The sequence below is a fragment of the Peromyscus californicus genome, unplaced genomic scaffold, assembly GCF_007827085.1.
Source record: "Peromyscus californicus insignis strain IS unplaced genomic scaffold, ASM782708v3 Scaffold_7__1_contigs__length_154581171, whole genome shotgun sequence".
In the NCBI taxonomy this organism is placed as follows: Eukaryota; Metazoa; Chordata; class Mammalia; order Rodentia; family Cricetidae; genus Peromyscus; species Peromyscus californicus.
Window position 1 is genome coordinate 64307443 of NW_026294595.1, and position 25701 is coordinate 64333143.

Consider the following 25701-nt stretch of genomic DNA (forward strand, 5'->3'; position numbering starts at 1 on the left):
TTGCTTGTTTGGTTCTACAACAAATTATGCTTGACAGGAGGTCATCCTTACCAATGTGGCACTCAAGTGAACACAGAGAACAAAGATAATTTATTGGACTATATGACTGTGTTTAGCAAACTAGATATCATTCAGCTTTCAAAAATATTAAAAATAACTTTTATCCATACCCACATCAGATAATATTGTAAAAGATCTACTTTATGGGTCACAAAATAGGTCTCAAAAGTTTTGCATTCTAGTTTAATTTTTAAAAAGCAAGGATTATTATTATTATATTACTGATATTATTATTAATTTAGCTTTTCACATTTCTAAAACTAATACATTTTTCCCAAGCTAACAATTATCTTTTCCAGAAGTCCTCCCCATCCTCTAGCTTTACAGAGGTTCCATCAGCCCCTCTTCCTCAGTGTGAGGCAGCACTGTGTTATAGATGTCTCATTTAGAGATGCACACTTCACACTTTTTCTTTGAGATTTGACCTGCCATGTGTTTCTGTGGTAATCATTTTTCATTCTAAAAGGGAAGCTTCTCTAATGAGGGTTGTAATAGTTGCATTGCTTATTTAATACTTTAAAAATCAAAGAAAAATTTAGTGATAATTGAATGCCACCCTTGAACAAATAAAATAATGAGAAATAAATGTGAACGGAGGACAAAAAAAACTGTCTAAGAGGCCAATGCCTACTTAATTCTGATTGGAAGGAACTCGAAGAACTTAGAAAAACTGCATTAAGATAAAATGGACTGCAAAATAGTTTATTTTCAGTCTAATTCAAGCAACACAACATAATACTTAATAAAGCAGGAATGTCTGAGAGCTGTCAGAATGATGGAGGCTGTAAAAAAATAACATGTCCAGCTCTCTGTAAACAGAAAAACATGGGATAGCCCTCCAATTCCATTTAAAGGACCCCATAATAACTGAAATGGAAACTTAATCCCCTCAAACATTTAATCTATTTTTCTTCTTCTAATTTTCACATTAATTCTGAGCAGGTATTAAACAGGAAGCATGTAAGAAAAAAACATAGTAGCACATGAAGAAATGGTCTATACACTAGGCAGAGGCTCAGTATGATGATTAGCAAATTCTTGAATTGGTTAAGTATCTTTCAGGAAAAAATATTATACAGAGAGAGAGAGAGAGAGAGAGAGAGAGAGAGAGAGAGAGAGAGAGAGAGAGAGAGAGAGAATCTTATAGAAAAATTCTATATTTAGTCCTTGAATATAATAAATATTACTTTAATGTAGAACATATGAAACAATATATATGCAGGAACTCTCAAAAGGAGAAACTCAAATGAATAAGCAGCACTTAAAGAAATATTCAAGATCTTTAAGTCATCAGGAAAAAGCAACCAAAATGACTCTGAGATTTTATCTTATACCAGTTAGAATGGTAGAATGGTCAAGTTCTTTTCATATATATTATGGCTTCTGTCTTTGTATTATGGTGTGTGTGTGTGTGTGTGTGTGTGTGTGTGTGTGTGTGTGTGTGTGTGTATGTGTGTCTCCAAGTATTTATGTGTTTCTTGAGCATTTTCTGTGACTCTTTTTCTTTTGTTTTTCCTATTCTGATTTGTTTGTTTTGTGCTTATTTAATTTTATTATTATTCTTTAGAAGTGTGTTTTCCAAGAAGAGACAAAAGGCTGTGGATTTGGATGGGAGGAGAGGTAAGGAGGATCTCAGATGAGCTGGGATAGGGGAACAATTATCAGAAGATATTATATAAAAATCTGTTTTCCATAAAAGAAAAAGAGAAAAAAATAAATACTTTAAGTATAAGAAAATAAAAAAGAGGACACTGTGACATTGCTGTGAACCAATAAAATATCAACAGAAATTTGCAATAGAATTAAGCAAATTTTTCACTTTCTAACAAATATTCACTCTTTTTCTTTTCTTCCTCCCTTTCTTCATTTCTGTGTCTTTGATCTGGGGATGTCTTTGGTCTGACAGCTTACCTATATACTCAATGGCCTGAGAAGCTTATAACCTCCAGTATCCCACAGTACCATGGCTCTCTTCAGTCATCTAATCCAAACTCATATTTTTGTTTCCTTGGCACTATCCTCCTTTATGCTTGTTTATTAATTTTGAAGGCCACAAGTCTTGTGCTCCTTGAGAATACCTCAGGTCCCACCCATTGCCTTTGGAGGGCAGTTAAAACCATGTATACTCAAGTTGTGGTGTTGTCTGTCTTTGCATTCATACTCAGTTTATGGGCCAGTGTATATTAGAAAGGTTAGGGACTCAGTGACTAGGAATGATTACCAGTATGTATTTTATTAAGGCAGTGGTTCTCAAGCTTCTTAGTGCTATAACCCTTTAATACAGCTCCTCATGTTGTGGAAATCCCCAACCACAAATTTGTTTTTGTTGCTACTCCATAAGGGCGATTTTCTACTATTATGAATCAAAATATAAATATCTGATATGTAGGATACCTGATATGTGACCCCTGTGGATGGATCATTTGATTCACAAAGAGTAGTGACTGATAGGCAGAGACCCAATATATTAAGATAGTGATGTTGAGGAGATGGTTTAGCAGGCAAGAACACTTGCTCTGCATAACCTGAGTTCTAATCCCCAGCATACATGTAAAAATCCCCAGCATACATGTAGACATAACTGCACATGCCTATAACCCCAGCCTATTTCCTTCCTTCCCTGTGATACGGTAACACAATGAGGGGAGGAGACAGATGAATCCTGAGAGATCACCGGCCATTCAGCCTAGCCAAAATGTTTTTGGTTCAATGAGAGATACTGTTTCAAGGGAATAAGGAAAGAAGGATTAAGGAAAGCACCCAATTTCCTTGTAATTTTTGAATCTTCTTAAAGGCCCCATCAATTCCAGCACAATCGTGTTCAGGCATTACAACACACACGCACACAAACAATCAATAAAAAAAAGTAATTAAGATCAAAACAAGTCATACAACTAATTTCTTCTGGAAAGGAACTGCTATAGGACTTGCTGTCTCATAAAAGGACTTCTCATATGATAACTTACTTTAAATTTAACCTTAGCATTAGAAGACTTGGCCAATAGCACTGCTGAATCTCTGAAGGGGTTAACAACCTCTGTGTTATGAAGCAAATATTGTCCAAGATAACCAGTTTTTCTTTGACTAAGCTTAACTTCAAGCTAAAGAGGAGTAAACATATTCCAAAAAAAAAAAAAAAAAAAAAAAAACTTTTACAGCTACATCATTTGTAACTCTGTTTGGTAGGAATCAGCATGTATGCATGTATATCTATATCTATCAATAGGTGATGGATAGATTTTATATAGCTATATATGTGTGTGTGTATATATATATATATATATATATATATATATATATATATATATGTAATCTCAATTAATGAATAGAAGAGGCCATGAATTTGAAAGAGAACAAGGAGGAGTAACTAGAAGGGTTTGGAGGGAATAAAAGGAAGAAAGAAATCTAATAATTACAGTATAGTCTCAAAATTTTAAAAAACAGTTAAAATTTCTATGAACAGATGTGTTACTTGCATGATGGAGGAACAATGGAGGAACAGGCTGACTTGAATGGCCAGCTGGCCACCTGAGTCCAGGGAAATGTCTAAGTTTGTGCTATGACCAAGGGTCAGGTTTTGATCTGGGACCCTGGAGCAACTGAGGGGGCCTGTGTTGATGTCTGTGGTTTCTGTTGTCTCTGGGGGCCCTGTAGGGACCTGTGGTCTGGGCCACCACCTGGAGCCACATTGGCGTCCAAGGGCTGTGCTGCCATGGGGGCCATGCCAATATAGGTGGACTACACAACCACCTGGGGCCATGGTGATAGCCTGGCCCAGTCTGCTGCTGAGGACCATATCTGGGTCTGTGGTCATGTTTAAACCAACATCTATATTGATGTCCTGCCCCATGCTGTTGCCAGAGGCTGCTGGGATGTCCAAGGTCTGGACTGCCACCTGTGACCACGTTGGTGTCTGAGGGCAGTGCTGCCGCTGGTACCAGACAAATTTGGGTGGCCATGGCTATCAACTGGGGTCATGATATCATTTGGACCAGGGCTACAGCCAAGGGCCATGACTGGGCCCATGTCCCTGCTGCATCCAGGGACTGTGTCGATGTCTGTGGCTTTTGAGACCATTGAAGACATGTCAATGCCAGGGGATGTAGGCTGCCACCTGGGGCCATGTTGGTGTCTGAAAGCTACTCTGCTATGGGGGCCATGCTGGTCTGGATGGCCTGCACTACTATCTGGGACCTTGGTGGCATTCAGTCCCAGGCTGCTGCCTAGGACCATGTCTGGTTCTGTGGTCCTACCATAGCCAGGGTATGTATTGATGTCTACGGTCCATGTTGTCACCAAAGGCCACATAGATGCCAAGGGTCTGGGCAACAACCTGTGGCCCTGAGGGCATCTGAGGAACATGCTGCTACCAAGGATATCCTGATCTGAGTGGCCTGTGTTGTCATTCAGGACCATGGTGTAGTCTGGGGCAGGGCTGCTGCAGAGGGCCATGTCTGGGTCTGCAAGCGTGAAGACCTAAGTTTGGATCCTCAGCACCCATGTAAAAAGTCCTGCCCAGCAGCTTTTCTCTGCAATTGTAACACTAGGAAGTCAGGACAGAATAATTCTGGAAGTTCACTGGTTATGAAGCCAATAGGCGAGCTCTCGGTTCAGTGGCAGACCTTGTGTCAAAAAGTAATATGAAGAGTGATAAAGACCCCCAAATTGATTTTTGTTCTCAGGCATGCCACACACACAGTCTCTCACACGCATGCCTACCCCCACACACAAATTAAATAAATAGGAAAGAATTAGGCTTATTTATATGAGCATTGAACCAACTAATGACCACAAATTATTAAATATCAAACTACAAGGGCTGGGTTTTAGTTAATGGTCAAGCACATATTTGGCAAGAATGAATACCCAGCTTTACTCTCCAACAAAACACACACACACACACACACACACACACACACACACACACACACACACACACACAAATAATAAATAAATCAAAAAATTATAAAATTTCAAACTGCAGCAACATATTTGATAGCTGTGTAATGCATGAGTGACTCATAAGCCCGGCAATTTCAGAGTCACACTTTATGTGTTTATGTCAGTGTCCATGTGTGTGTGCTTGTGTGTGTGCATGCACACATATGCACAAGTACATGGAAGCGAGAGGACAACCTCACATATTATTTCCCAGACACTGTACAGATTATTTTTTAAAATGGGGTCTCAAAATGACTCTGAGATACCATCTTAACACCTGTCAGGATGGCTATGATCAAAAACATTGATGACAGTTTATGTTGGAGAGGATGTGGAGCAAGGGGAATGTGTTGGTGGGAGTACAAACTTGTACCAGCCACTTTGGAAATCAGTATGGCAGTTTCACAGAAAATTGAGAATCGATCTGCCTCAAGAACCAATGATACCACTCTTGGGCATATACCCAAGGAATGTACATTCATACCACAAGGACACATCCTCAACTATGTTCATAGCAACACTATTCATAATAGCCAGAACCTGGAAACAACCTAGATGCTCCCCAACCAAAGAATGGATAAAGAAGATGTGGTACATTGTGGTGGTATTGTGTTCCCCAAAATATTGTGTACCTTAATAAACTTATCTAGGGTCAGAGAACAGACAGCCACTAGATACAGAGGCTAGAAAATGGTGGCACTCACGCCTTTAATCCTAGCATTCCAGAGACAGAAATCCCTCTGGATCTCTGTGAGTTCAAGGCCACATTGGAAACAGCCAGGCATGGTGACTCACGCCTTCAATCCCAGAAAGCAGCCTTTAATCCCAGGGAGTGGTGGTAGAAAGCAGAAAGGTTTATAAGGCGTGAGGACCAGAAACTAGAAGCATTTGCCTGGTTAAGCATTTGGCTGGTTAAGCATTTGACTGGTTAAGCGTTCAGGCTTCTAGCAGCAGTTCAGCTGAGACCCATTCTGGATGAGGACTCAGAGACCTCCAGTCTGAGGAAACAAGACCAGCTGAGGATCCAGCGAGGTGAGGTAGCTGTGGCTTGTTCTGTCTCTCTGATCTACCAGCATTGACCCCAATAACTGGCCTCGGGTTTGATTTTATTAATAAAACTCTTTAAGATTCCTGCTACAGTACATATACACAATGGAATACTACTCAGCAGAAAAAAAATCATGAAATTTGCAGGCAAATGGATGGAACTAGAAAATATCATCCTGAGTGAAGTTACCCAGACTCAGAAAGACAAACATGGTATGTACTCACTCATAAGTGGGTACTAGATATAAAGCAAAGGATAATCAGACTACAACCCACAACTCCAGAGAAGCTAGCTAACAAGGAGGAGCCCTTGGATTGCCCTGGAAAGAGGAAATAGATGAGATCTCTGGAGTAAACTTGAGGCAAGGGGGCAATAGAGGGTAGGGGGTTGGGGATGAGAACATAAGGGAACTGAATGGTCAAGCTGGAACAGAGATGGAGTGGGAGAGCAATGAAAGAGATATCTTGATAGAGGGAGACAACATGGGGATATGGATAAACCAGGTGCTAGGGAAGTTCCCAGGAATCCACAAGGATGACCCCAGCTTAGACTACTAGCAATAATGGAGAGGGTGCCTGAGCTGGCCTATCCAAATAATCAGATTGGTGAATACCCTGTCACCAAAGAGCCTTCATCCAGTAACTGATGGAAACAGATATAGAAATCCAAAGCCATGCACCAGGCTGAGCTCCAGGAATCCATTCAAAGAGAAGGAAGAGGGATTATATGAGCAAGGGGGGTCAAGATCATGATGGGGAAACCGACAGAGACAACTGAACCAAGCTAGTGGGAACTCATGAAGTTTAGACCAACATCTGTGGAGCCTCCATAGGACTGGACTAGACCCTCTGTATAAGTGAGACAGCTGTGTAGCTTGGTCTTTTTAAGGGGCCCCTGGCAGTGGGATCAGGATCTATTCCTGGTGCATGAGTTGGCTTTTTGGAGCCCATTGCCTATGGTGGGACACGTTGCACAGCCTTGATGCAGGGGGAGGGGCTTGGACCTGCCTCAACTGAAAGTACCAGGCTTTACTGACTCCCCATGGGAAGCCTTACTCTTTTGGAAGAGGGAATGGGAGGTGGGTTGGGGGAGAAGGCTGGTGGGGGGAGTTGGAGGAGGGATGAGAGGGGATCTGTGGTTGGTATATAAAATGAATAAAAACTTTTTTAATAAAGAAAACTAAAATAAAATAGGGTCTCCTCACTGTCCTAAAACTTGCCAAATAGGGCAGCTAGCCAGCCCCCCACCCCATGCCAAGTACCTGCTTGTCTCTATATCCTCAGCACCAGGATTACAAGCATGTTCCACCACTGTCCAGCTTTTTGGCACTGTCCTAATTTACTTACTATTGCTTTGATAAGGACCATGACCACAAATAAGTTGAGGAGGAAAGGTTTTTGTCCTGATCACCATAGTCCATTATTGAGGGAAGCCAAGCAAATAGGGCAGTAACCTGGAGGCAGAAATTGAAGCAGAAAGATGGAGACACACCACATAATGCCCTGCTTTATAACTTGTTCAGCATGCTTTCTTACACTATCCAGGACCACCTGCCTGGGAGTGGCACATCCACAATAGGTTGGGCCCTTTTACATCAACCATCAATCAAGAAAACGGACTGTCCACAATCTGATGGAGGCAATTCCTCAACTGAGGCTCTCTCTTCACAGATGACTCCGATTTGTATCAAGTTGTCAAAAATCATGGGAATGGGGGGTGGGCTGGGGGGAAGGCGGGTGGGAGGAGGCTGAAGGAGGGAGGGCAGGGGAATCCATGGCTGATATGTAAAATTAAACTAAATTATAAAATAAAATAAAAAAGAAAAAATCCAAAGATGCTGGGGCTAATTTCTGGGCCTCATACTTGTAAAAAAATAATATATCAGCTGAGTTATACTCTCTATAGGTAAAGGACACCTTTCACACATAGCTGATAACTTTAAACTTGACTAAAGGTGCTGGGAAGATGGCTCACGGGTTAAGGGTAATTGTTATTCTTATAGAGGACCTACATTTTCTTCCCAGCACCCACATCAGGCATCACACAACCCCTTGTAACTCCAGTTCCATGCGATCTGATGCTGTCTTCAACCGGTGTACATACATTTACGCAGGTACACACACACACACATAAACAGGAAATAAAATGTAGACACTCTAAAGTTGGAGCTTTAACGGGAATTGTCAATCTGTTTTCACCATTGAGTGATGGGAGCAGATGACAAATGAAATTACACAATCTTTAAGACCCAATCATTTAATAACAAAAAGCATTTGGTGGGAGGGCATATATACACACCCCGAGCAGAAAAGAATGAACTTAGCCAGCTAACAGACAACACAGACCATCCCAGGGGCTGAAGAAGAAGGCTGAAAGGCTAAAGCCGTGCCACAGAGCTGGAAGCTCTTATTTGCTCTCAATACTTCAATGTACTTTTCAAGTCTGCATTCAAAACTTATACAGGGACTGGGCAGTTGGAACAATGTGGGAGAGCACTTGCTACACAAGCATGGGGACCTAAGCTTACATCCTCAAGACCTATGTAGAAGCCAGGACCGCTCACCAGTACCTGCAGCTCCAGGAGTGGGCAGCAGAGGGTAGAAACACAGCTTCCCAGGGACTTGTTAGCAGTCAACCTAACTGGAAAATCATCAAGCTCCAGGTTCAGTGATAGTACCTAACTCAAGGAAAGGTATGACAGTGACAGAACACCAGACATCCTCCTCTGGCCATGTGTGTACATGTGTGCAAGCTTACACAAACTCACACACACACATTTTACTTTAATGTGTTGTGTTTTATTTAAAATAATATAATTCCAATTTATACTCATCATAAATTGAGAAAACACTAAAGGCGTGAAAATATGTCAGTGAAAGTGGAAAAATAAAAGTCACTAAGGTGTTTAGTGGGGGACAGTGTCTAAAAAAAGCTAGCAAGTGAATAGACCAAGTGTCTACCAAAATTAGGTGAGTGTAGTCCTGCTGTGTAAAAATCTGTCTGATTTATGTTTCTAAGAATGCAATGCCCAGTCCTCATTTTTCTGTTAAGCAGACCTACAGTTTGTAATAAATTGAAAGGAGAATTAAAAAAATAGATATTCTCTCTGAATATACAATAGTAATCAGAAAGAAAATATGATGCTGATTTCTTCTCAGAAACGCTTTAATATTTTAATGATAATGCATGTTTTGCTTCTGTGATGCATTTGTTTCAACAGGAAAGATTAATTTCATCGTCTCAAAAAAGTGAAATCACTTGATCTACGCCTTGAGACTTCCTCTTAGATTCTGTAATGTGGTCCTCCCTCTTAAATAATGAAATATAACTTGGTTATAGAATTGGTCATTTAAATTCATTACCTTCTAACATTTGGGTTAGGAAATACCTTGCAGTGCTTTTTCAAAAGAGATGTTTGTTTTATTAATTACTAATGTGTTGCTGATATTAATATTTCCTTTTAAGGATCTCTTTCATTCTTTTTTTATTATTTTTCATACCTCAAGATGAATATAACTCCTGAAGTTCATTTCCATATTATAAAATCCATGTGTATTTTAATTATCTTCCTTCCCATATAATCGTATTTCCCAGTCCTTTTTTAAAATTATATGTTATTTCCTTGGAATGAACTTTTAAATGAAGATGAGCAAACAACAGTGTTGCAAGAATACTAAATGGTCTTAAAATAAAAACCCAGAGCCAGATATTGGGGTAGATGCCGAAAGATCAGAAAAATAAAGGAACAAGCCACTAGAGAAACTTCTCACCACTGTGAATCCTCAGGCTAAATGGAAGGCGAGATCCTGTCTCCACAAATCCTCTGCCTGAAAACCTCTGAGTCCTCAGCTGAAAAGGAATAGTTCCTGTCTCCTCATGGCTTATATGCCTTTCTCTGCCCAGCCATTTCTCTTTTCCTAGTGCTGGGATTAATGGCATGTGTGCTTCCCAAATACTGCTAGCAAAAGCATGAGATCTCAAGTGCTGGGATTAAAGGCCTTTGACTCTCAAGTACTGGGATTAAAGGGGTGTGCCACCACTGCGTGGCTCTGTTTCTCTCTTAGACTGAATTAATCTCATGTAGTCCAGGGTGGCTTTGAACTCACAGAGATCCAGATGGATCTTTGCCTCCAGAATACTAGGATTAAAGGTGTGTGCCACCACTGCCTGACCTCTATGTTTAATCTAGTGACTTGTTCTGTTCTTTGATCTACAGGCAAGCTTTATTTCTTAGATTACAAATATCACCACACAACAGTCACTATATTTTGATAAAACTTTCTTCTGATTTCTCTATATGAGCCCTTGAAGGACTTTTCTGCCATAAGGAATTTAACTCATTAGTTTCATTGAGCATATCCTATCAAAACTCAAAAGGATAGCATTGAGCAATGAATTCCAATTTTTCTAACACCACAAAATGTGTAATTTTATAGAGGCCTTGTCTTAGGTAAAGTTTCTATTGCTATGAAGAGATACCATGACCACAGTAACTCTTACAAAGGAAAATATTTAATTGAAGTGCCTCACAGTTTCAGATGTTCAGTTCATTACCACCATGATGAGGAGCTTGGTGCTGGCTACATCTTTCAGGCAACAGGAAATCAACTGTGACGCTGGGAGTAGCTTGAGCATAGGAGAACTCACAGACCACTCCCACAGTGATACACTTCCTCCAACAAGGCCAGACCTTCTAATAGTGCCACTCCCTCTGGGGGCCATTTTCTTTCAAACCACCACAGGCTTCAAAGCCCAATAATTCTATGAAGTATTAAGTATATATTACTGATAAGCACAGCTTCATTTACTTGCTTTGGTTCATGTTTCAATGCATGGAACCCTGCTGACTCCAGTTCAGTAGTTCACAAAATTGATATTTTAATAGTCTTTGATTAGTTACTAATTTAAATGAGTTTTATTGTCCATAATCATTCTACTAAAGACAGTGGAATCTATAACATATATGGCATAGTTTCTAACTATTTAATTTACAACTACAATTTTATATTATAAAGCCACATACTTAATAAACACCCTCAAATTATTTGTATACTTCCATTAAAGTTAGAGATTGACACCAAACTTTTCTCATTGCATTTTTCATCTCTGCATTTCTCAGCGTGTAAATTAAGGGGTTGAACATAGGAGCAATGATGGTATAAAACAGTGCAAGTACTTTATCTTCAGGGAAAGTGGTAGGAGGTCTAAGATAGGAGAAGATTGCAGGCCCAAAGAATAAAACTATCACAGTGATATGAGACCCACATGTAGCCAGGGCTTTGCGTCTTCCTTCTGCTGAGTGAGTTCTTAAAGTAAGTAAAATAATGACATAAGAAACAAACAGAACCACAAAGGTCACCAAAGTGACTATACCTGAATTGGCCAGAACAAGGACACCAGTGATGTAGGTGTCAGTACAAGCAACTCTGAGCAGAGGAAAAATGTCACAGAAGTAGTGGTCAATTTGATTGGGGCCACAATAGGGCAGCAAGAGTACAATAGAAAACTGAGGAAATGAGTGGGCTGCTCCACCAGCCCAAGCTGCTAACATTAGAAGATGGCATTTTGTCCTGTTCATTATGACCATGTAGTGGAGAGGCCTGCAGATAGCCACATAGCGGTCAAAGGCCATGACTGTTAGGATTAAGACTTCAATCATTCCAAAGAAGTGCATTGCAAAGACTTGCAGCATGCAGTTCGCGTAAGAGATGGTTTTCCGAACTACTAGCAGATCACCAATGAATTTCGGGGTCACACAGGAGGTAAAACATATATCCATAAAAGACAGGTGGCTGAGGAAATAGTACATTGGCTGATGAAAAAGCGGGCTGCATTGAATCGAGATAAGGATCACAAAATTTCCTAGCAAAAGAGCCATGTAACAGACTAAGAAAAGAACAAAGCAAAATATCTGTATGTCGTGGTCAAAAGAAAGTCCAAGCAGAATGAATTCGGAGACATTCCTCTGATTCGCCATGTATTTCAATGTTGCATTATTTCATATTTGAGAAGCAGAAAAATTAAATATCTAAAAATGAAAAAAATCAAAATCTCCATAAAATGAGCAATGTTACAATTATGTAAAATTAACAAAAATGAATTGATGCAGTACAATAATAATTTTAATCATTTCATGCTGTGTGGTAATAAATGTTTAGTATGTATCTTATGTAGAATTGTGTGATGATCAGGAAATGAAAAAGCTTCATTTTTTCAACATTTTCAAACAGGAAGAATTATTTATACTATTTTAAAAATTACTCTGGTCACAGAAAATAAATGTAAATAACTACTACCAGAAATGTTTCATAACAGTTTTAATTTAGACAAAGCAAAATAATTTTACATATTATTAATAATTGTTTTTTTATCCACTGATTTAACTTTTCTTTATTTAGTATGATTGGGAGGAAATCCCCAAATTATATGTTTACTCACAGAAGTATATTTACTTAAAATTCCTCAACACAACTATTTAACATATGTGAAAAAAATGATCTCCATTTTCATGTGAACGTATATCATTAAGGGACATTAAAAACATTGTTGAAAACATCAAGAAACAAATAAATGTTCAAAATAATACTCCAAAATATGGAGTGAAAGTTGTAAAAGAATGAGTGCATTCATTCATTGTCATAGTCAAGTTTTACATGACAAAAATGGTCTTACGATTCATTTGAAACTTGCTATGGCAATAATAAAGAACATATAAAGCCATAGCAAGTTTCAATTAAAATATTCAAAGCCTGTGTCATTCACATTACTTTATATCATGAAGAGTAAGCTGGTATGGAAACTAAAAACATGTCCAGACATTAAGAAACCAATTCTATTCAAGTTTATCATTCAAATGTAAATTAATCACTGAGAAAAGAGAAAATATTGGGCTCCTACCTTGATCTTTATGTTTTTTATAAACTACTTAAGCTGTATTTATTTACTGGTGCTGTTTCAAGGCAAAATAACCACCACTCACAGTGTTCAAAAGTTTAACAGTGTGAAAACCAGAATTTAATGTTACTATTTTATTGACCAAATTTGTCCTTGTTTTAATAAAACCAAGGCTGACTCTGTTTTGGAGATGACCCTCTGCTCACTTATGGAGAAATGGCATACCTAAAATAATTTAAAAGTAAGTTAGTGAGACACAGTTCATGAAAATCACTCAGGATAGCTGAATCCCTGCTTTTTCAGAAATACAAATAGATCAAAAGCATGTAAGTAAAGTTCTCAGGCTCAGATGAATGACAGAGAATTTGGTACTCACCCTTTCTAGGAATACATCAGTGCTTTTAATCCCAGGCATATTGGGAATGAATCTTGAATAGTGTAAAGTGTTTTGAATCCTCATTTCTGTGGAAGAGACCATGCAAAGTAACAGCAGACTACCACGGGATGTTCTGAATATCCATGAGCTGTGTTTTGTAGTTGTATAAACATGTTGTTATGAAGAAATATATGAGTTTTATAAACATTACATTTGAAAACCTTTGAATTTGAAATAATGTTTCTTCAGGTTTAACAAAGTGTATGTTTCTTACGTCAGAATGCCCTAAATCAGGAATCTGCCCTTCTCTTTATAATAATAAATGCTTAGTTTCCAATAGCTCTTAAATCTATATTCTGTACTCTGAGAGAAACATGTCATGAATGCAATAAGAAAAGAAATAATAATATTGTTCAAACAGCAACACACATACACACACACACACACACACACACACACACACACACACACACACACACACTCACCTGCATGTTCCTAATATTTGTTCTTTGCAAGTAAGCAGACACGCTACATTTCTTTTTCTTCTATTTACCTATAATTGTTTAGAATTTCAAATATGAGCACTTTTTCTAATATGCTATACAAATTTACTACTTAAAGCCAAGTGTTGTGGCACACACCTTTAATCCCAGCACTTGGAAATCAAAGAACAGTAGATTTATGTGAGTTTGAGGCCAGTCTGGTCTACAAAGTAAGTTCCAGGCATGTACAACTGTGTAACTACATGGCGACTATACAGTTAGGCCCTGTTTCAAACAAATAAAATAAAGTCCATTATCTAGTATAAACATAAACAATATTTATATATTATTTTTCTAGTTAATAGGTGGGAAATCACTAAATACAGCTACCTTTATTTTATTGCACAGCTTGTGAACCTTAAGAAAATTGGTAATTTCTTTAAGCCTACTATTTCACATATCTAAACTATATAACCATTTTGCTGAAATCAGAAATAATACTAACTCAAAAAGAAATAAAACAAACTCTAATGCCATATATTGTTGATGAGCACGAATGCAATTTTCCTTTTAGCTTTATATTATTTGAGCAAACAATTTGTGTTATTTCCATATGTGGTTACACAGTCACATGTATGCTCAATGAAGACATTTTAAGTGGATGTGGTGAATTACACCTACATTCCAGCATTTTGGAAGTACATGTAGGGAATCAAGAGTTCAAGGAAGACCACAGATATATAGTGAACTGAAGGCTAGTCAGTGCTACATCCAAGCCTGTCTCACAAAAAGGGTAAAGTTTTAAAATAGGGGTGTCATGATATAGCTCTATGATTAAGCTTGTGTGTAACATGTGAAGACACGTGTTCCTTCTCAAACACCACAAAAAGACAAAAGGAAAGTATTCTCACATGATTCTAATGAGAATAATAAAAACAAAATCTATTACCAATCCATTAGTACAGGAAATGAAATAACCCAAGGACATTACCCTAAGATAAGCAAAGCTACCCCATCTACCCAGACCTTTTTAATGCCAAGGACTTGCCTGGGATTTCCTTGCACTCACCTGAGATGAATTAGATGGTTATCATCAACTTCTGCAGTTTTTTTCAAAATTCAGGAAATTAATCACCATAAGAGGCCACCAAGCACTCACCGGACAGTCTATTTAATCAGAACATGGAAGAAATGAGTGAGCCCCAAGTGGGGCTGAGTGACTACCACTTCAACTTGAAGCTTTCATTAAATCTATTATGCCTCATATTCTCAACTTGAATTCAACTGGTTGGCGGAGAGCATGTAGTTAAAAGTAGTTTTCCAGGATATATTATCAGTAACCATATTCTTTTATACTTAATAAAATTATAATCTTAGAAATAAAACTAAATTAAATGAAGTTAAATAGTATATAGCTAGTATAAAGCCTGGCTGGTGAGGCATGACATTTTCCCCAAACAGTGGTTTAAATGATTCAGACCACTATGTATGACAAAGTGTTCTTTTTGAGATATTTCTCTCTTAGCTCTTCCCATTATTTAAATCTGAAATAAAAATAAAAAACGTACAATATAATCCATAATTTAAACCCATGTAAGTAAATTCTACAAATGAATGGAGAATGTAAACTGTTTTAGCAGCTATGTCTTGAAGCTTCTTAAGTGTTTAAGGGAAGTAGAGCACAAATACCCATAATTCTTAAGCACACAGAAAGTGGACACTTGGGGGTCATGTTTTCTTGAAATTACTATGAAATCAAAAGGCAGTTTAAACCTTAAAAGTCATTTACTGCAAGCTGATGCTTAAATAAAATCTGTGTCAGAAAAAATAGAATATAAAGTCATGGGTCAACATGAGGACAAACAGGTCTTTTAAAGCTCTAAATTCCCAAAGGCCTTACCGGACAGTTCTCTGCCAGTGGCTATTATCCAACAATGCAAAGTTCCATTAGCAGGAACTATACTTAATTTATGTAGTACATTTTACTGTGGACTGGGATCTATATCTCTGGAGATTCCAAAATGTGCAAGTCAGTCACTGCAACTCAGGAAACACTGTTCTTACAACTACTGTAGCTTTTAAAAGAAACAAGAAAAATAATATATCATGGAACATTATTAGGTTAGCCTTCAGGACAAGCTAAGCTGAGGGAGGAGGAGAAGAAATGAAAGGGAAAAAGGCAGTTCAAGCCAAACAGATAATTGTGCAGAATAACATGAATCCTAGACTACACACACAAATAAAGTCATTGACCAGTGAGATGGAGATTGGGATGAGGATGACAACAGGGATGACTTTGATGGAATAAATATTTGGAAATGAAAGAAAGAATAAAAATGGATGAATAAATATTCTGGAACACATATTCATATTGTGTCATGTTTTCTGTATCATGGAGCCAAAAATGAAAATATCTGAAGACAGCGGTTCTCGAGGTCTAGCCTAACTTTCAGGATTCAGTCTGTGCCTCTGATGCCGTTGTAATCCTGCAGGTTCTAGATATTAGGGCCAAACCATGTATTGAAAAGTTTGGTAAAAAAAAAAATCATTTGTGTTATACACAGATTCAGACAGTAATAATTTTTATAGAGGGAAAACTTTAAGGAACATATTTTGTTTTATCCAATACAAAAATCTTACCTAATGTAAAATAATACTATTTATTGAGAGACACTGAGCATTTTAATTCAACTTAACATACTCTTTGCTATGATGAACACCTTGATGTCAGAACTTCCAGCCATGCTATGTGCATAGAAACACAAGAGTGCACAGTTTAAATAAGGGAGTCTAGCAGACCCTAGATGAGAAAAGTACAACTGGCTATTCTGTGAGTGAGTGAAAAAGCCATTTCTAAGTCCAGTACATGCATGAAAGTTGTATAAGTTAAGTACCATGAGGACTTTGCAGATTCCTTCTTCAAGCTGAGGGTCATAAGCATATTTCAATATGTAAACTGAATGCCTGGTCTTGACCAAACTTTACCCACGTTAGTTGTGTTGAAGGAGGGAAAAAACCACTCAAAATTCTTGCAATCAAACCTCCAACAATTCAAATGCACATACACCGGGCTCCCTTCTGAGTTAATTTGCTTCTCATAGACACTGGTAAATTATCAGTTTCATGATGGCATTGTCTTATTTCACCTAAGTAATATATTTGTCATTTATTCATGTTATCTGGCATGAAATGAGTGATCATTGAAGGACAGTGACAGCTTTTGCTATAATTTAGTATGCTCAGTTTTGATGTGTACCATATATACATTATATATTAATATATATTATAATAAATACAATATATACAACATATATATCCATATTTATGGCATATATAATGTGTGGAAAAATCTAGGATGGACAAACATATACTGTATTGTATATGAGCTCACCCAAGGCATATGGAGCTGATGTGGGACAGTTGGATTGAAATGGTTCTCTGCACATTACTTCTACACAAATAGCACACAGAACAGAACTGTGTAGAAGCATGGGCCATTGTCTATAGGATTACTGTTATGAAAATTCACATAATTCACTGAGTCATTGTTAGAAAAAGCTGGAGAGGTAGAAAGAAAATTATCTTCCTTAGGGGCATGACCTTGTTATGTGTTAATTTTATCTACATACAAATATAAAAATCCAAACTAAATTTGATGAGCCAAGTTACCTAATATACTAAAATTGTAAATTAACAGAAATTCCAAGTATGTGTAAACCTTTGTAGTCAATCACCAAAAAGCACTATTTCTGTCAAAATGTAGGCTGATGTTTTCTCCTACTGACTGTGTCCTTTGCCTTACATAATCTTTTCAGTTTCATAAGGTCCCATTTATTAATTGTTGTTCTTAGTGCCTGCTCTTTCAGTGGTCTGTTTAGGATGTCTCCTGTACAAATCTGTTCAAAGCTTTGACCCATTTTCTCTTCTTTTAAGTTCAGTGTATCTGGTTTTATGTTGAGGTCTTTGATCTACTTAGACTTGGGTTTTGTACAGGGTGGTAAATATGAATCTTTTTGTATTCTTCTACATGCAGGCATCCAATTTAACCAACACCATTTTTTGAAGATGCTTTCTTTTTTCCATTGTGTGTTTCTGTCTTCTTTATAAAAAATCAGATATCTGTTGGTATGTGGATTTATGTCTGAGTCTTTGATTTTCTTCCATTGGTCAACCTGTCTGTTTTTATGTCAAGACCATGCAGTTTTTATTAATATAGCTCTGTATTACAGCTTGAAATAAGGGGTGGTGATACCTCCTGGAGTTCTATTATTGTTCAGGATTATTTTAGCTATCTTGGATTTTTGTTTTTCCATATGAAGTTAAGTTTTGTCCTTTCAAAGTCTGTAAAGAATTGTGTTGGAATTTTGATGGGGATTGTACTGAATCTTTAGATTACTTTTTATAGGATGTGCCTGCTGGTGCCTATGGGGGTCAGAGGACATCTTATTCCATGGAACTGGAGTTATAGGCTACTTGAGCTCATGATGTGGGTGCTGGGAACTCACCCTGGGTTCTCTGCAAAGGCATCAAATGCTCTGAACCACTGAGCCATCTTTTTAATCCTAGAAGAACTATTTTATAAAGTCTGAGGGGACTTAAATCAGTTTAAATCTCACATGGGCACCAACAGGCACAAGTTACATATAAACTCATACAGGCACACACACATATTCATAAATATTAAATAAGTATTGCTAAAAAAGTTCTTTCACAGGGACTTACTTAGTCCTATAGGGGCCACCTTCAGGAGCCCCTACTCCTACCCTACTTCTATGTCCTTGGCAATCTGCTTCTTTATGTGCATGGAAGATCCACGTAGCTCCTTTCTAGTGACCCTATGAGCCTTTCCTTCTAGCTTATACCCATTCCTTTGAATGAGCTGCCACTTATCTACACTTTTGACTAGGGACCCCCCACTCCCCAGTGGCCACACTGGGCTGAGTTGCAGATAAGCAGTTTTCACTGTCCTTCCTATTCTCCATGTCAGTGTCTCCCCAGTGGTTCTCAACTTTCCTAATGCTGTGACTCTTTAATATGATTCCTCATGTTGTGGTGACCCCCAACCATACAATTATTTTTGTTGTGACTTCGTAGCTGTAATTTTGCTGCTGTTACGAATTGTACTATAAATATCTGTGTTTTCCAATGTTCTTAGGTAATCCCTTTGAAAAGGAGATTTGATTCCTGAAGGGGTGACAACCCATATGTTCAGAACCACTGCTCCAGAATTACTAATAATCTTGTAGTAGCCTGGCTGCAGGATCTCCTCCTACTAGTCTACCTCCACTCCATGGAGATTCTGCCTCATGGTGCAGACATCAGTCCCATAGCTCTTTCCCATCATCCCTGGTAACCTTTGTTCCTAGGCCATCTTCATTCCTGTATGTCACCTATTGACCTGCAGAAGCACTCTCTGCCAGGGACCAACACCATAATTGCCTAAGATCTAAAGTGGACAATAGCAAAAAAAAAGACTGGAACCCACATGACAAAGACAAGACCAGATACCTACACCAAGAAACACCTCAAATATGAAGCTCCAGATGCCTTGATTCCAGCAAAAACACAGACATGAATGGTCAAAACAATATGACTCTACCAGAAGACAATAACCCTATTGCAATAGGCCCTGACAAATGGAATTTTGCTAAAGCAGAAGACAGGGACTTCAAAATAGCAATTATGAATGTGTTCAAGGATCTTACAGAGGGTAAGAACAAATACCTTAATCAAGAAAGTGAATATACGCCGGGCGGTGGTGGCGCATGCCTTTAATCCCAGCACTCGGGAGGCAGAGCCAGGCGGATCTCTGTGAGTTCGAGGCCAGCCTGGACTACCAAGTGAGTTCCAGGAAAGGCACAAAGCTACACAGAGAAACCCTGTCTCGAAAAACCAAAAAAAAAAAAAAAGAAAAAGAAAGTGAATATACAAACAGTGGAATGACACAATGAAATTATAGACTTCCTAGAATTCAAGGAAAATGAATGTACAATGTACTCAGACTTATGGGACACAATGAAAACTGTGCTAAGAAGAAAATTCATAGCACTAAATGCTTTTATGAAGAATATGAACAGAGCTTATAATGGAAACTTAACAGCACACTCAAAAGCTATAGAACAAAAAGAAGCAAATATACCCCAGATTTCAGGAATTAATCAAACTGACAACTGGAATCAATAAAATAGAAACAAAAAAGAGGAATACAAGGAATCAATTAAACAAAATTGGTTCCTTGAGAAACTATCCAAACTTCTCCAAACTAACCAAAAGGCAGAGAGAGAATATCCAAAGTAACAAAATCAGAAATGAAAAGGGAGAAATAACAACAGATTCTGAGAAAGTCCAGAGAATTATTAGATCATACTTCAAAAACTTGTACTCCATAAAACTGGAAAATCTGAAAGAAATTGACAAATTTCTTGATAGATAACTCTCAACAAATTTAAATTAAGGTCAGATATACAATTTAAGTAGACCTTCTAAGGAAATAGAAGCAGTCTTTAAAAATCTCCCACAAAAAAAAGCCCAGGGATAGACATCTTTAATGCAGAGGTCTACCAGACTTTCAAAGAAGAGTTAATACTATTACTATTCAAATTATTCCACAAAATAGAAACCTAAGTAACATTGCCAAATTCTTTCTTTGAGGTCAAAGTTACCCTGATACCTGAACCCCACAAAGACTCAACAAAGAATTACAGACCAATTTCACTCATGAACATTGTTGTAAAAACATGCAATAAAATGTTGGAAAACTGAATCCAAGAACACATTAAAAAAATCATCCACCATGATCAAGTAGGCTTCAAGAGATTCAGGAATGATTCAACATGTGAGAAAATCTGCCAATGCAATCCATCATATAAACAAACTAAAAGAAAAAAAATCACACAATCATCTCATTAGATACTGAAAAAGCCTTTGACAAAATCCAACACCCATTCATGATAAAAATCTTGGAGCGATCAGGATATAATGGACATAGCTAAATATAATACAAGCAATGTAGAGCAAGTCAATTGCCAAAATCAAATTAAATGGAGAAAAACTCAAAGAAATTTCACTAAAATCAGGAACAGGACAAGGTTGTCCACTCTTTCTGTTCCTATTCACTGTAATACTTAAAGTTCTAGCTTGAGCAATAAGACAACTAAAGGAAACAAAGGGGATACAAATCAGAAAGGAAGAAGTGAAAGTTATTATTCACAGATGATATGATAATATACATAAGTTACCCAAAAATTCTACCAGGGAACTCCTACAGCTGATAAACACCTTCATGAAGTGTCTGAATATAAGAACAACTCAAAAAAATCAGTAGCCCTCCTACACGTGAATGATAAATAGCCTGAGAAAGAAATCAGAGAAATAACACCCTTTACAATATCCTCAAAAATATAAAATATAATGTTTTAACTCTAACCAAGCAAGCAAAAGATCTATATTACAAGAATTTCAAGTCTTTGAAGGAAGAAATTGAAGAAGATATCAAAAGATGGAAAGCTCTCTCATGCTCATAAATTGATAGGATTAACATAGTAAAAATGATCATCCTACCAAAAACAATTTACAGATTCAATTCAATCCCCATTAAAATCCCAACATAATCCTTTACAAACCTTTGTAGAACAATACTCAACTTCATATGAAAAAAAAAAAAACCCAGGATACCTAAATTAATCCTATATAATAAAATAAATTATGGAAATATCACTATCCCTGATCTCAGGCTCTACTACAGATCTACAGTAGTAAAAGCCACATGGTATTGGCATAAAAACAGACAGGTGGATCAATGAAATAAAATTGAAGATCCTGACATAAATCTACACACCTATGGGCACTTGATTTTTGACAAAGAAGCCAAAATTATAAAATGGAAAAAAGAAAGCATCTTTAACAAATGGTGCTGGTATAACTAACTGAATGTCGGCATGTAAAAAAAAATGAAGAATACAAATAGATTCATATCTATCATCATGCATAGAACTCAAGTCCAAGTAGATAAAAGACCTCAAAATAAATCCAGGTACACTGAATCTGATAGAAGAGAAAGTTGGAAACAGCCTTGAACGTGTTGTCACAGGAGACAACTTCTTGAACAGGACACCAATAGTGTAGACACTAAGATCAACACACAATGAATGGGACCTCATGAAACTGAAAAGTTTCTCTAAAGCAAAGTACACCATCAATAAGACAAAATGACAGCCCACAGAATGGGAAATATATATTCGCCAACCCCACATTTAACAGAGGTCTGATATACAAAATACATAAAGAACTCAAGAAACTATGTATCAAAATACCAAATAATCCAATTTAAAAATGGGTTACAGATCTGAACAGAATTTCCAACGGAGGAATCTCAAATGGCCTAGAAACACTTGAAGAAATGTTCAACATCCTTAGTCATCAGGAAAAAGCAAATAAAAATGACCAAGATTCCATCAAAATGACATATGCCAGAATGGCTAAGATCAAAAACACAAGTGACATCTCATGCTGGAGAGGATGTAGAGCAAGAAGAACACTATTCCATTGCTGTTGGGAGTGCAAACTTGTATATCCACTTTGGAAATCAATATGGTGGTTTCTCAGAAAACTGGAAATCAATCTACCACAAGTCCTAGCTATACCACTCTTGGGCACATACCTAAAGAATTCTCAATCATACCACAATGACACTTGTTCAATTATGTTCATAGCATCTTTTGTAATAGCCAGAACCTGGAAATGACCTAGCTGTCCCTCAGTCAAGGAATAGATAAAGAAAATGTGGTAAAATTAGACAATGGAGTATTACTCAGCTGTATATCTTGATATACTTCAAGATCAAACTGTAGCATATTGGGCATATGCCCATAGGATGCTGAATCCTTCTACAGACACAATTGTACAACCATGTTCTTTGCTGCTCTATCCATAATGTCCATAAGTTGGAAATAACCTAGATGTGCCTCAACAGATGAATTGATAAATACAAATGTGGTAAATTAACACAATGGAGTACTACTCAGCCATTAAAAACATGAGATTTGCAATTTGCAGGCAAATGGATAGAACAAGACAAAAACATCATTCTGAGTGAGGTATCCCAGAACTGGAAAGACAATCATGGTATGCATTTCCTTATATGTACATATTAGATGTTAAGTCAGTTGCAACCAAGCTACAATCCATAGAAGCACAGAGGGTAGGTACAGAGTAAGGGACTAGAGGGAACAGATAAATCTCATTAAAAAAGACAAATAGAACAGAGAGATACAGATGGAAAGAGTGCTGGAATGGCAGGATCATGTAAGGAAGGGGAGACGATTGTGGGATAGAATTTGGGAAAAGAAATAAAATTAAGGGACATTTGAGGGGTAGTATGAAAATCTTATACAGTAGAAACTACTGAAAATACATATATACATATATGAATACAAACTAAATGAAATTGCCAAATAATAGGGGAGACAGAGGCCCAATGGGCCATCTCTTGTCAACAAATGAAGCTTCTAGTATTGGGCTACATCTAATTGAGTTGATGTCCAAAGGAATGCCTAAACAACCCAGGCTGTTACCAAGTCTATAGGTTGCTCTCCACAAACTGACAGTCAAGTCCCATCACTGAAGACAACGCCTACAAAACTCATGAACACAGGTCTCAGTCTGGTGCCTACATAGAGCCTTCACCTCTACATTCCAGTGTTTTTGGTAAAGGAAGTTACTCAGCATGCTATCAAATTAGAAACCTAAACACCAAGCCAGCCACATACCCTTTATCTACAATGGGGTATTACCTGCAAGATATGCTAGGGCAATAATGACACAAAGTCTGTGAAAGTCACCAGCCAATAGTTGATTTGACTTAAGACCCAGTCCATGAAATTGAACCTATACTTAACATTGCTCAGGTGACCAAAAACATTAGACTAGATATCCCAAGAACCTAAGGTAAAACCAAATATGATTGGTCTAAAAAAGAGAGAAAAATTGTAGTAGTAAAATGGCTCTTAATGATATTCAGCAATACTCACAAATCAGTGCCTAGTTTAGAGAAGCTTCCTCCTACAGCAGGTGGGAACAAATATAGAGATGGACATCCAGACATTGAACAGAGAATGGGAGACCTTGGAACATTCAGCCATTAATAGAATGCTTCCATCAAATCTTTGCCTCAGAGCTCAGGGAAATCCATAGAAGAGAAAGTTGAAGGAGTGTAAGAGCAAGAGGGGATTAAAACCCATCAAGAAAACAAGCTCTCTAAATCAACATGAACAAAGCTCATATGAACTCATAAACACTGAAGAAGGATGTACAGGACCTTCATGGGTCTGCATCAGGTCCTCTGTGCATATATTATGTGTGTGAGTTAGTGTGTCTTGTCTAACCTTGATATAGTTTTATCTTACTATGTGTTATTTTATTATATTATTAAAAATGAATGAATAAATGAATGAATGAAAACCTAGTCACTAGGATAAATGTTAACATATGAGCTGTTATTTATACCCACTGGGAGAGGGAAAATCAATTTTCTACAATGGAGTGACTTTGTGTATGTCAAACACTCCAGAGCCAACTTTATGTTGAGAATTGACCAACATGTAACAGACTTCATAGTTTTGTTGTTGTTGTTTGTTTGTCTTATTTACTTTTATTTAGTAACAATTTGAAGAGTTTTTGTATTTTCTTTTTGGGTGTGGTTTAGTTTTTTTACTTGGTTTGGGGGTGATTGTTGTTGTATTGGTTTTTTGTTTGTTTTTTGTTTTGAGGAAGAACTTAAAATTGGGTGGGTGGCTGGGAGAAGATCTGGAATTACTTGTGAGAGGGGAAGAATATGATCAAAATACATTTGGATTTTAAAGATGTTTTAAATAACAACAATAGAAAAAGAAAAAAGAGAGAGAAAGAAAGAAAGGTAGGAAGGAAGGAAGGGAGGAAAGGAGGGAATGAGAGAGAGAGAGAGGACACAGACTAAAAGTTTGGGTTAGAAAATAGGATCTATCTTTCTGCTATATCAAAAAAAATACACCTCACTATCAATGATAAATATTACCTCAGGTTAAAAAAATGAAAAATTATTCCAAGCAAGTGAACCCAAGAAGCAAGTGGGGTCATCTACATATTTGACAAAGTAGATAAAAACTAATCAGAAAAGATTGCAAAGGACACTAGACACTTGCTGTGGGATGTTCTGTATGGCAAATATGTTGCTCTGATTGGTTAATAAATAAAACATTGATTGGCCAGTAGCCAGACAGGAAGTATAGATGGGACTAACAGAGAGGAGAATTGAGGGAACAGGAAGGGAGAGGGGAGACTGCAGCTGCTGCCAGGACAAGGAAGATGTAAGGTACCAGTAAGCCACGAGCCACGTGGCAAAGTATAGATTAATAAAAATGGTCTGAATATAAGAGTAAGAGCTAGACAATGATAGGCCTGAGCTAATGGTCAAACAGTTTAAATAATATAAGTGTCTGTATGTTTGTTTTATAAGTGGGCTAAGGGACTGCCAGGGTTTGGCAGGACCCGAAGAGAAAATTCTCCAGCTACAGACACTCATTAAAGGAAAACCTCCGCCAAGAGTGTATTGCAATTCTGAACATTTATGTATTAAATACAAGGACACCCAAGTTATCCATTGCTGGTGGGTGTACAAACTTCTATAGCCACTATGGAAATTAATGTGGCAGTTCTTCAGAATATTGAGAATAAATATACCACAAAATTCAGCTATCCCTTTTGTTAAAATATACCCTAAAGACTCTATATCCTACTACAGAGACACTTGCTTTTATATGTCATTGTTGCCTTATTCATAATAACCGTAAATTGGAAATAGCCTAGATATCTATCAAATGATGAATGGATAATAAAAATATTGTACATTAACACAATGGTACTAT

At 37.4% G+C, this 25701-nt stretch overlaps 1 protein-coding gene across 1 annotated transcript; it reads right to left on the reverse strand.

Annotated features, from left to right (window-relative positions):
- Nucleotides 1-2651: 2651 nt before the first annotated feature.
- LOC128100917 (olfactory receptor 4P4-like) lies at nt 2652-12026 on the reverse strand. Its single transcript, XM_052723657.1, has 2 exons — nt 11134-12026; nt 2652-2700 (listed from the first exon to the last, which is right to left on the reverse strand). The coding sequence occupies exons 1-2, from the start codon at nt 12024-12026 to the stop codon at nt 2652-2654; spliced, it is 942 nt and encodes a 313-aa protein (XP_052579617.1).
- Between the last annotated feature and the right edge of the window lie 13675 nt (nt 12027-25701).

Bases quoted from the DNA above. Each gene is read 5' to 3' on its own strand.
- LOC128100917 (XM_052723657.1), bottom strand. From the start codon at position 12,026: ATGGCGAATCAGAGGAATGTCTCCGAATTCATTCTGCTTGGACTTTCT. The intron at 2,701-11,133 runs AGTTTGGTGTCA...TCTCCTCCCCTC, and splicing joins ATGAAAAATGCAATGAGAAA to ATTGTGTTACCGTATCACAG.